General features: G+C 38.0%; 1 protein-coding gene across 1 annotated transcript in view; it reads left to right on the top strand.

Moving 5' to 3' along the window:
- The first annotated feature begins 37 nt into the window (after positions 1 to 37).
- The window catches only part of LOC144630347 (uncharacterized), a 31,145-nt gene continuing 18,711 nt past the window's right edge, over positions 38 to 12,471 (top strand). The window contains exons 1-4 of the mRNA XM_078488703.1: positions 38 to 186; positions 729 to 1,217; positions 2,326 to 2,775; positions 3,877 to 3,935. Coding sequence (XP_078344829.1) covers positions 729 to 1,217; positions 2,326 to 2,775; positions 3,877 to 3,935 — 998 coding nt within the window. The 5' untranslated portion in view covers positions 38 to 186. The remainder of the gene's footprint in view (positions 187 to 728; positions 1,218 to 2,325; positions 2,776 to 3,876; positions 3,936 to 12,471) is intronic.

The following is a 12,471-nucleotide window of genomic DNA, read 5'->3' as shown; positions in this document are numbered from 1 at the left end:
GCCAAAATGATTCAATAAAAGACTCGTTTTGATTGGCTAAAAGGAAAACGCGCCAAACCGCTCTCACGTGCGCCCGCGCCAGTGTTCGCGCGTAAATTTTGACACCTCGCTTCACCGCTGTTTGGGATTTGGGATTTGCAGCTTTTGTTAGCTTTTATAACACGGAGAAAATTGCGCTTTATCGAGGTAATTTATTTTGCTTCTTTTTGGAATACGTTCATTTATTGTTGTGCAGAAGAAATGTGGCGAAAAAACAACAGAAGTTTTGTTGTTTGGCCGGTCAAATCGGACCACGTTTAAAATTGATCAAATGACATTTTGTTAAAATTTGTCACTTTATTATTTCTTTTTTTAGTTTTGAGGTTTTGTTTATTTGCAATTAGCTAACGTATTGTCTTTCAACAAGCGTGTGACGGTCAGGCTATCAGTTAAACGGTTTTTCTTTAGCTTATAGATTGCCAGACATGTTAACGCTCGATTTGTTTGAGTATGAAGCTGAGAGCTTACAAATTAACTAATGATGATTTCAGTTACAGCACGTCTATCAGTTATTGGACTTCGTTCAGTTATCTTACATTTCCCTCAAAATTGAGGATTATTACTTTACACAGCGAACAATTTTAGCTTACATGTGTGTGTGCAAAAAACAGTTATGATGTTTTTATGATAAAAAAATTCTTCTTAAGTGGTTTTCATTAATAGTTTGGGTTTCTTTTCCTTGGATTTAGATGGATACTTCCTGCTGTAATTTTGAAACAACAGCAACAGAACACCCGGTGGAGATAACGAATGGTGATTCAAACCAGAAAGGCCATCTCAGCAGTGAAGAAAATGACATCAGTGCTATACCTCAGGTGGTTCCAATAAATCAAGAATTCTGCACCAAAACTACATGTGAAAAGAGTTCAACCCTACATACCATGCCTACAGTCCATCCAGAACTGAGTATGCCAAGCCATACAAACTTAGGCACAGTACTTTTTACAGGGCAAACTCCTGCAAATACACTGAATACAAAGTTAGCAGGTTTGTTTACCATCCCCACTCCGAGTGTTGGGCTTGTGAGAAGTCCATTGACACTTGTGGCTCCCATTGGTAAGGGGGCCATCCAGCCCACAGCAGTAGCAAGCACAAAAATTCCAATGGAAAGCACAGCAGTAACATTGGCAAGTGTATGCAGTACAATGCCTATTGCCCTGTGTTCTTTACCTACTAAGGTAACAAATGTTATAATTTTATTGTAAATTAAAATAATTTTATCTTTAATAATAATTGTGTATGGGAGGCATGATATGGTGGCCTAATGGTTACTTTGCTGAACTCCTGATTGAGTGGTCCAAGTTTGAGCCCTGGTCAGGGCACTGCACTGTGTTCTTGGGTGAGACCCTTTACTCTCACAGTGCCTCTCTCTACCCAGGTGTGTAAGTGTGTCCTGGAGAATATAATGCTGTGGGTGACACTTTGATGGACTACACATGTAACTCATTTTTGCAGGACTTAATTTTTACGTTATTCGCAAAATTCAAATTATCGCGAAATTAAAGACCCGCGAAAATTTATTATTAACGTTTCTGAAATATCTTTAATTGTTTTAACATATTTTTTGGCCTAATCGCAAAAAATAAGTCCCACGAAATATGCACATTTCATTTTCGTGAAATTCAGTGCCCGTGAAAATAAGTAACAATAAGGTAGCATCCTATTTAGGGGTAAACAAATACTCCTAATTGCTTTGTGCTATGGTATGATGGGCCTCCAGGCAGACTTAACATCTTAACCTAATAATAATTATTATATCGTAGATACCTAAATGAACATTCCTCTTATGCTGTGTAGTTGACACCTCTGCATCACTGGAATATGTAATATTTTCATAGGTCACTGCTCGCATTTCCAAAGGAACTATTACTGACCTATTTTGCAAATCATTCTTGGGGTTTCACTGCATTTGTTTTGCAGAAGACTTATCTTACATTTATTTTAGAACTTCTTGAAACCAACATAAATTTGTAGATCTGAAAGTTCTTTGCTGGGTAGGCTCAGGAATAGAATCAAGTGTAGATGTTTTGTTAGTAGTACCTCACTTTAATGGTTGAAAGAGGCCTTATGCATCGCCTGGCGCTAAAAAGACAAAATTAATGGTAATGATTAAAAGTTTCAAAACTTATACATGTATAGTCCAAGAGCATTACATTTTTCTTATGCAATATTATTTGAACTGTAATTTAAAGAAGGGTACAAAAGGAGCTTCTAAGTCTACAGAGGGTACTTAGCACTTTTTTATTATACTGTTCTTATTATTCTGTGCCATTTTCAAAATTACAGCTTTCAAGTTCAGGACCATCATATGAGCAGTCGTACAACAAAGCTTTACCTTTACAAGCAAATAAAAAACAGCCCTGTTTTATCACCTCAGAAACAGCACCTTCCACAACTGCCCCTAGCGATCTTAACAACAGATCAACACCTGGCTCTGCACTAGACATGAATTTGTCCCAGCAACAAGCTCTAGTGAACACAGACTCATGCACTGCAACTACACCAGATTCTCAGTGCATAAATACAAGTACTGGAAACCAAGCCGCCACACCAAGTATTGCTGACACACCTCCAATACAAGCTCCATTACCAGGCAGTCTAGCTTCCAAACCTGAGCAGCCAACAGAAAATGCTAACTTACTGGTAATTCCAGAACTTCAGTCTGGAAAAGTGGATGCCAAGAAGTTTCGTCCTCGTTATTACGACATTAATTCCCTGGAGATAGGAACCTGGAGGGTTAGTTTTCCTAAAATATTTACTCAAAATAAAATGCTGTGTTCAATAAAATCTAATTTGTTAACTTTTAATGTGCCACATATTGCAGGGTGTCTTTTTTCAGGAGGTGCTTTTTAAAATCCCTGGCCGTCAACAACAATTTTTACTAAAACATATTACTCTTTCTGCTAATAAACCTAATAGCTGACAATACGAAAGAACTCAATTTAAAATGACAAATTATCCTTCCCAAATTATAGTAATTATGTAGCTATTATAAGCATTTAAGAGGAAATCCGCCAGGACTTCGAGTAGTTATTGGACAAAATAATGTACCAAAACTATTTACACCTGATTGCAAGCTTTTGAGTTACTGCTTCAAATATCTTATCGAAAGAAATCTTTTCTAACAACACCAAACATCGAAAACAAATTTCGAAGTTCCACTGAATTCCCATGAATCGCTTAAAAGATGTGAGCTTTTGCCCATAGCTTGTGAACTTTGAATATCATTTTCTGAGACTCTGATAAGAAATTTTTGTACCAAAATTATTTCCACCTTATTAAAGAAATGTTTTCTAACAACACCAAACATCGAAAACAAAGTTCGAAGTTCCACTGAATTCCACTGATCATGAATCGCTTAAAGACGAATTTACAAAATGGCTACACGTGAGGTTTTACCTATAGCTTGTGAACTTTGAAATTCATTTCCTCAGACTCTGATAAGAAATTGTTGTTGGTGTTATCACGGATAATTACTTACATCTTTACCTTTTATTAAGGGAAGGAAATAACGCAATAGGATTTAACTTATTCTGGTACTTGATTTTTGTCCAACTTTAATAAATATTACTCGACTTCCTAGTGGATTCCGTCTTAAAGCTTTTTGTACCTAAAACCGAGGGAGGGGAGGGGACTGTTTTTTTTTTTTTTTGCCCATCAGACCTTATATTTTGTACTATAAAGGTGTAAAGAGTTGGATGGTAGAATGTCTGGGTCCCTTCCCTAGATCCTACACTAGATATTCAAGTGAAGTAGGAATCTGTAAATAAAGATTTATTTAAATGTGATAAATTCTGACATGTTATATTTTTTAATTAATTATTTTTTTATATTTAGTATCAGCGCAAGATGTTCTCTCGTGGTAAATCAAGACTTAAGGTCATATTTAGCCAAAGGTGGGTAAAATGTAACATTATTAAAATAAAGAGTTATACAATATCAGTTTTAAATCCAGTGACTAAGATCAATGTGATTGTTCTAGTTATGGAGCATAACTAAGTGTGGCATAATTCCCCAACAACGCCCCCTGACACAAATAAAACACAATTCGCTTTTTTGGCACTGAGAGAAGTTTATTATTAGCACAAACAGTAAAAGAACAGCCAACGATATGCCTAATAAACCTCTCTGCCACCCTATGACAGTAAATAAAATCACCCCGGGTGGGAGGGTGGGAAGAAGAAACGAAACTGTACTACACAAATTTCAGTCTGGTACGCTCGAAGTGAAAACTGACTCGAACTGAAAAACGAAACTCCTATCACCTGATACTAAGGGTGTGCGTTGCGCAATTAATCCCTTTGAACACGTGCTTGTCCAAAGGGGGTAAATTCCCCAAAAACGCCCCCTGACACAAATAAAACACAATTCGCTTTTTTGGCACGGAGAGAAGTTTATTATTAGCACAAACAGTAAAGAACAGCCAACGATATGCCTAATAAACCTCTCTGCCACCAAACGGAACGCGCCAAAAAACGAACTGTGCACTGAAAAAAAAAATAACTACGAAGTACTAGAAAAAACAGCAGAACGAAGCTGCTGAGCGAAGGCGAGCTTAGATTCGACACTAAATTCTAAATAAGCCTTATACGCATCACTTGCCCAGTCGCCGTATATCTGTCCCGTACGAAAATGTCTGGCCTTACAATAACCTGATTTTTCCCTGATTTTTTAGCCTGACAAAGACCAAATTTTCATAGCCTAACCTTAACCTTTTTAAGCCTCGTATTAACCTTAAAAATGGACCTTAATTTTTTAAGGCTCGTAGCCTGACATTTTTAAGGCTCGTAGGGACGGCCGGAAATTGTTTATTTTTAAGGCTTACATATAGCAAAAGTTAGGCTTAAAAAGCAGGCTTATTGCGCTTAAAAAGGTAGGCCTGTAAGGCTTAAAAGGCAAGCTTGTTAGCCTAAAAATTCTAAGGGCTAAAAATGCAAAATTACATGTATAACAACCTGTTTAGAAGCAGCGCCGTAAACTGGTTCATGTGACACAAAGAGTTTGCTTAATTTTCTCTCAACAAATACCTTCACGCTAAGCTGTATGTGACATTAACGTTCCATGACGACTTCGGAACCTTCTAGAATTTGAGACGTTGAGACATTCAACAACTGTTTACAACTGCAACAATTTTGAGGTCGTATATGTAGTAATTATATATATATATATATTATACTAAAAAGAATGAATGCAGCCAGCATTCGGTCAACAACGTTCGCTGCACATGCAGATGGCCGCCGCCGACGTGTTAGACAATTTATTACAAATTCAATAGATGAAAATTATTCCACCGAATAAAAATCACTTCATTAATTTTAGTAAGCACACACAAATATAAAACATTGAAGCTTATTTTTTAATAAAAAGCTGCTTTATTTCATTTGCAGATTTTCAACTGAATTTGAATTAAGCATGTTGTACATGTACAGTGTTGCCGTGTTATATTTGATAAACAAATACTCTCTACCGCATAATGTCACATCTGAACAACAAGAACGTGCAGATAGTAGTTGAATCGATGTATCTAAATTTTCCTTTTTTAAGTATCTACAAATTAAATGATTTCAAGTGGCTTACAAACATCAAATTTAATGTTCCGTGCAAAGCTAACTCGGAAGAAAGGCGATCAAACTTATGATCACTTACCAGCCAGCCAGTGGCAGTGTGAACTTAAGACTGTGTGAAGTTGCAGTCAGGGTGCCAACGAATATATACTTCTCCTTTTGCACAACATATTATCAAGTACAAAATCCACGCATCACTGCTGTGTGCGCGGTGAAACCAGCGTCGAAATGCAACGTTCACCGTAAACAAATACATTCGCTTCACGAAAACTATATCACCACACATTCTGAAGCATTTTCTTGCTTTGGGACCATTTCACGACCAAATGTCTAATTTGTTAACTCCCTTGTAACATGAAAAGCCAAAATGGACAGTGAATCAGCTTAACTGTTCCGTTCGGTTAACAGATTTTCAAAACTTGGCCGCCAAAACTGACACATTTGTTCGTAAATAGAAGTATCAGGTTTACAATTCGTGACCTGTCACATCACACACATCAGGTTGTTTTCCTGAAATAACTCATGTTTCATCATGATAATTTCAGCAAATAAGCGATATACTTCACTTAGCAAACGAGTCTTAAACGAAAGACTCATTGTTTGAGCAGGTTAGTTACGTTAAAACTGTTGCGTGCAGAGTTGGATAAATTCCACGATTGATCACGTGCGAATGCGTAACCTGATTATGCTTCAAACCAACCCCGCACTTATGAACGTTCTAATCATTAACCATTCGAAGTTGCCGAAAAGAAAACTGCAACTTATGTTGGCTGTTAACACACTGCAATGTAAAAAAATAGAAATTTTACCATTGATTGATGAAAAATTCGCTTTGGGGTACGTGCCAGATGACACGAATGTTTGGTGAATGTTTGGTGAATGTTTGCTGAGCGTGGCATTAAAACAGCCGTTTTGCAGGGCTTCCATTTTCGTACGGGTAATCATGACTCATTAAATTAGGTTCTGTTAGGCAATTGTCAGGTTAGAAAATTTGGTTTCTCCAGTCATTCGAAAGACTAAATAAATTTTAGGCTTTGTCAGGCTAGCAATAAGGCCACCGATTCATAACGTTAATCGCCCTGAAAAAAATTACGCCTGTTAGGCTACGTGTAAGCCTAAATTTGAACCTAACAACACCTTACTATTTTCAGGCTTGGCTCTTTTAACCTAACAAATTCAATGTTAGGCTATTGTCAGGTTTGTTTTACGTTTCAAGTGACCATATCAGGCCTAAATTAGGCCTGATTATGGCTTTGTTAGGTCAGACTTTTTCGTACGGGAGTATGAGTTCACCTGGTACACCGTGATTAAAGGCCCAAGAGGCCGCACCTCGACGGAAAGAATGACCTCGATAGGACGAAGCATCAGGAAGACCAGCAGTGGAAAGAGCCCGACGGAAGGCGGCGATAAAACGATCCTGAGTGAGAATAGTAGGACCATAATGGCTAGGCAAAACGAATAAGGCGGACCGGGAACTAGCGGGAACGAGACAAACCATACGTTGATATGCAGCGACTGGACATAAGGGAGAGCCCGGTAGTCGTAACAAAGGAATATGTAATTTTCGCTCTCCGAACTGAATAGTTTTAGTACATTTAAAAGTAACAATTAGCCCATGTTGATTTGTTGCAACATTGCTCCGAGTAAGATTACGCGAAGGATCAAAACACTTACGTGAACGTGGTACTATATTAGCTAACCTCGCCATTAAAAAGAATGTAAATAGAAAGGCACAAAACAACGTGCACGAAATAGGATCGTTCTCGAAATCTAAAACCCTGGAAATTTGACACAAAATAGCAGGAGTAACTGGCGGAGCCAAGTGGCGCCCGTTTTATGAGGTCCATTACCCTTAAGAAAAAGTCTACCCTGTAGAAACCCCCCTGGAGCCCTGTAACCGGGGTGTGAAAAGGACCTTGTTACAACCCTGTTGCAGCTCGTAAATTGGCACAGTTAGCAAGGTTGTTTCTACCAAGCAGCAACCCTGTAACAGCCCTGTCATGGTATTGCCTATTTAACGACAACAATAACCCTGTGGCAGACCTGTACCAAGCCTGTAACAGGCTGTTCTGAGGCTTGTTCAAGACAACCCTGTTGCAGCTCGTAAATTGGCACAGTTGGCAAGGCTGTTTCTACCAAGTAGCCAAACTGTAACAGCCCTGTCACAGTTTTCAAACCAGCAGTCCCTGTAGACCTCATGAAACAGCCCTGCAGAAGCTAGTTTACCTGGCTAGTGCAACCCTGTACTTGCTTGCAAGAGTGCAAAATGATTCTTGTATACTAAAACCTCCCTCAAAATTTATGTTTTGCCGCACAAATCAACATACATGCATTGCCAGAAAATTAACAATAGTTTGAATTGCCAAAAGAAATATATATTAAGCTTGCTTTGATAAATGAGCATACATTCACAATTATGCAAGTTTTATTTTATCTACTCAGTACAAGTCAATGTCAACAAATTCGCTTCGTGACAGTGCTTTAATTGCTTTGTTACAGTGTTCATTTGAAACTCAAATGCTATTTATATATTTGACTTTTTTTTGCTCTAATTTGTTAAGTTACATGTATAAATGAAGTGCACAATTACTTAAGCTTTCTTAGAAATTTTTGGAAAAAGATCTATCCTGGAACTCTTATCTTACTCTTACTTGGAATTTACTGAATAGAACTTCATACATGTAGGAACTGAAATTAAAATTAAGGGTTGAAACCGAAATATCTGGAAATGTGTTATTATAACTAATTCTGTGGAGTTTATGCGATGTAACTAACCTTTGTATTCATCTTTATGGCGATTCTTTGTCTCTACAGTTACATGTAAATATAAACGAATCTAACTTGAGATAGAAAGTTGGTTGTGGTTAACATGCGATACTCCATGTCTTTGATCGCATGACCAACGGTCTTCGCACGCGATTGTGATTGCCGTGTTCATTTAATTTGTTTTCATGTATACAAACTGTTTAAATGTGCTCACCTCTTACTTGATCGATTGTTTGGTGTTCCATTTCTTGTGGTAATAAAATTATAGCTGAACACAATATAATTGCTGATGATACCACTTCATTTCACGCGTACAAATGTACAACCGTTTCAAACATAGAAACATTTCAGGACAAAGAGACAGCGTCGCTTCGCATTCCACAAACCGATGCAAAGATCGATCGTTGGCCTGTTCCATTTCTTGCAGTAATAAAATAATTTGTAGCTGAACACGATTGCTGATGAGACCTTCATTTCACGCGTACAACTGTTTCGAACTTCGAAACACTTTCAGGACAAAGCGACGGCGTCGCTACGCATTCCACCATGATTCCACAGACCATGTAAAGACGTCAGGTAATTACATTGTTTGCAACGCTGTGGGAAATCTTTTTTCGGTTTCCCTTTATCCGGCAGCAGAAAGGAAGGAGTTGAGCTTTACCAACATAAACTGCACATGAAGAAACAGAAGATATGATTCCCGCTAAAGAAACGGTCAAGTAACTGAACACGTTTTTCAAAGTTGACCAATTAGATTAAAACGTCTCATATGTCAGAGATCACGTTTCAGTTTGTGTTGTCACGAAAATCGAATGAAAGCATGCACATGCATGTTTGGAAATATGTCTTTGAAAACAAACATTTTCTTTATATTATGGAATTTTACTATCCAGGATTATACTGACATGAACAAACCGATTTGATTTTTGGCGTGCAATCTAACGAAACTTAAACCCAGAGATCATACTTTCAAAGAGCAAATGCAAGAAACTGCAGACAGCGGCAGACTTGACAGACTTTTGTGTGGCGGACTGTTTCGGCATCACCGCCCGCAAAATATGGACGTAAATGGAATATTACTGAAAGCTGCTGATATTTATTAATAAAGCAAGAAACTAAAGAATAAATGACATAACCTGTTTACAAAGGCAATGAGCCGGGTAAGTGTGTGCTGTACATGTAGTTTCAATCCAACGTCTAATTTAGATGTGGCACGCAGAACGAACGGCGAGCTGCCACAATGTTATAACATTTTACAATCCTTGAACTCAAGTGGCCGCCGAGCCAAATAAAAATACAATAATGCGTTTTATTCTTCGTACCTGTCTGTATTTTTGGCGAAGACATTTATTTTAACTTAATTTAAGTGGAAACATCCATTTAGACCAATGATACCGGAATAAAGTATACTAAGTTTGTAAGCTGAGGAAAGGTTCTATTTTATTCTTTGATTTTTCCGTTTGATATTAAGACCCTCAATTTCATATGACAAAGGGTACAGAGCTTGTTGAAGCAAACAACATTTACAGAAACAGCAAATAAAATAATCAAGCTTTAATAGCTATGTTCATTCAATTTTTCTCATTGTTTTAACTGCCTCGTCGGCTCTAAAGCTGAAGTCGCTAACTGAGCAGATGCATGTGTACACGGATGTAATTAAGACTTACACATGTCATGACTTGTTTATAAGAACGATCAATATGCAAACGTTACCTTTTTTTAAGCTAAAATACCTTAATATAAATTTCACAGCCCTGCTAGAACCCACTTACAACACAGCCCTGCTTGTTATCGTGCAGTATTATAACCCGGGTATTGTGCAACATAACTTACAGCCATTTTGCAACCCTGTTCTACTACCTGTGTATGACTTGGCAGCCCTGTTTAAACCCTGTTGTTATGCATGTATATCTTCACAGTCATGTTACAACCCTGTTGTACTTTGCATTTAATCTTTACAGCCCTGTCACAGCTCTGCTTCTCTTAACTCAGGTTATATTGCAGCCCTGCTACAACCCTGCCACATCTAGTTTTCAGCCTTGTAAAAAACTAAAAAGGGCTGTAAACAGGATTCCACTGGGCTCCCACAGGGTTTCTACAGGGAAGACTTTTTCTTAAGGGAAATAGGCGTAGAGATTTCTGTAGAGCTGTACGCTTCTACACATTCCATGATTCCTAATCCATAAGTGGGTCTGGAAATCATGCGAGTTTAAAATAAGAGTTAAAAATGAAACGTAGAGCCGTAGAAGCGTAGATTTTAAAATGAGAATGTAGAGCCGTACAAGCGTAGAGTTTAGAATGAAAATGTAGGGTGGTGGACAAAACACTGACCCCCAGTCCATGGACTACCCCCATGGACTACCCAAATGGACTACCTAAAATGGACTACCTAAAATGGACTACCCCTAAAAAATGGACTACCCCTTAAAATACTATTCCGAGTGTGTACTACTTACTGAGCTGTTGTTATACGCGCATAATTTGCACTAACTTCGGTTACTTTCGACAACTCTAGCCGCCATTTTGAATGAATTACACTATACATCTGCTGACCTCAAAAAGCGAAGACTCATGCCCAGACTCAGCACTATTTTTTCCTCAGGATCTGTCTGCCTACGTACCGGTTCTGTTCTCCTCGCTGCGCTGCCAAAGTTATTCATTCAAAAATTTTCTCTGGCCACCAAATGTTTAAGATGCGTCTCGAGCAACTATCTGATACTATTTATAAAAGATTGGATCTTCTGTAGTGCAGTGCAGTGCCTGTTTTGTCTGTCTCTATGAGTCCAAAGATTGATTGCTTGATTTGAGTCTACACTTTCGTGATCAGCGGATGTTGATTTAGTATAATATATTCAAAATGGCGGCGAGAGGGATACGTACGGCTTGAAAATAAACAAGGTAAGACGTAAGTGCAAATTATGTGTGTATAACAACAGCTCAGTAAGTGGTACACACTCGGAATAGTATTTTAAGGGTAGTCCATTTTTTAGGGGTAGTCCATTTTAGGTAGTCCATTTGGGTAGTCCATGGGGGTAGTCCATGGACTGGGGGTCAGTGTTTTGTCCACCACCAAAATGAAGAGCCGTAGAAGCGTAGAGTTTAGAATGAAAACGTAGATCCGTAGAACCGTAGAGTTTAGAATGAACTGAAAACGTAGAGCCGTAGAAGGGTAGAGTTAAGTACATAGCGTATAGTACACTTCTACAAGCCTACTTCTGTACGTCAGTGTTCATTCTAAACTCTACGCTTCTACGACTCTTGAAAGCATAGAGCTGTAGAAGCGTAGAGTATAAAGTACACAGCGTAAAGGACACTTCAACAAACCTCCGTGATCATTTTAAACTATACGCTTCTACGGCTATACGTTTTCTAAACGGTACGCTTATTATTATACAACGTTATACAGCTCTACGTTTTCATTCTAAACTGTACGCTTTTACGGTCCTACGTTTTACTTTTTAATTGTACGCTTCTAAGGCTCTACGTTTTTAATCTTAAGTATATGCTTCTACGAGTCTACTTTTTTTATTGTAAACGGTATGCTTCTGCGGTTTAAGTCGTTTTTATTCTAAACTGTACGCTTCTACGAGACTACGTTCTTATTCTAAACTGTACGCTTCTGCGGGTCTACGTTTTTATTCTAAATTGTATACTTCTACAAGTCTATGTTTTCATTCTAAACTGCACGCTTTTACGGCACTTCATTTTATATTGACGATAAAACAAAGTTATTTGGCAATAAACACAAGGTAAACTTGAGAACGGGCAAAATTAATTTTCATTTGTGTACAAGGAATAATAGAATGTAAACGTAGAGTTATAGAAGCGTAGCTCTAGTTAAGAATTAAAATGTAGACCCGTAGACGTGTCGAGTTAAAATGAAAATGTAGACCCATAGAAGCATACAGGTTGGAATAGTACGGAATAAGAACATAGGGCCGTAGAAGCGTAGAGTTTAGAATAAAAAAGAAGACCTGTAGAAGGGTACCGTTAAGTTTGCAATTATATAGAGCTGTAGACGCGTGGCGTTTACAATGAAAACTTAAAGTTGCAAAACCGCATAGTTTAAAATGAAAATGGAGCAGTGGTAGAAGCCTCGAGT

Source organism: Oculina patagonica, chromosome 11 (genome assembly GCF_052425735.1).
Source record: "Oculina patagonica isolate OP01 chromosome 11, crgOcupat, whole genome shotgun sequence".
NCBI classification, from domain to species: Eukaryota; Metazoa; Cnidaria; class Anthozoa; order Scleractinia; family Oculinidae; genus Oculina; species Oculina patagonica.
The sequence above is the reverse complement of the archived record's forward strand: the minus strand, read 5'-3'. Positions and strand labels throughout refer to the sequence as shown.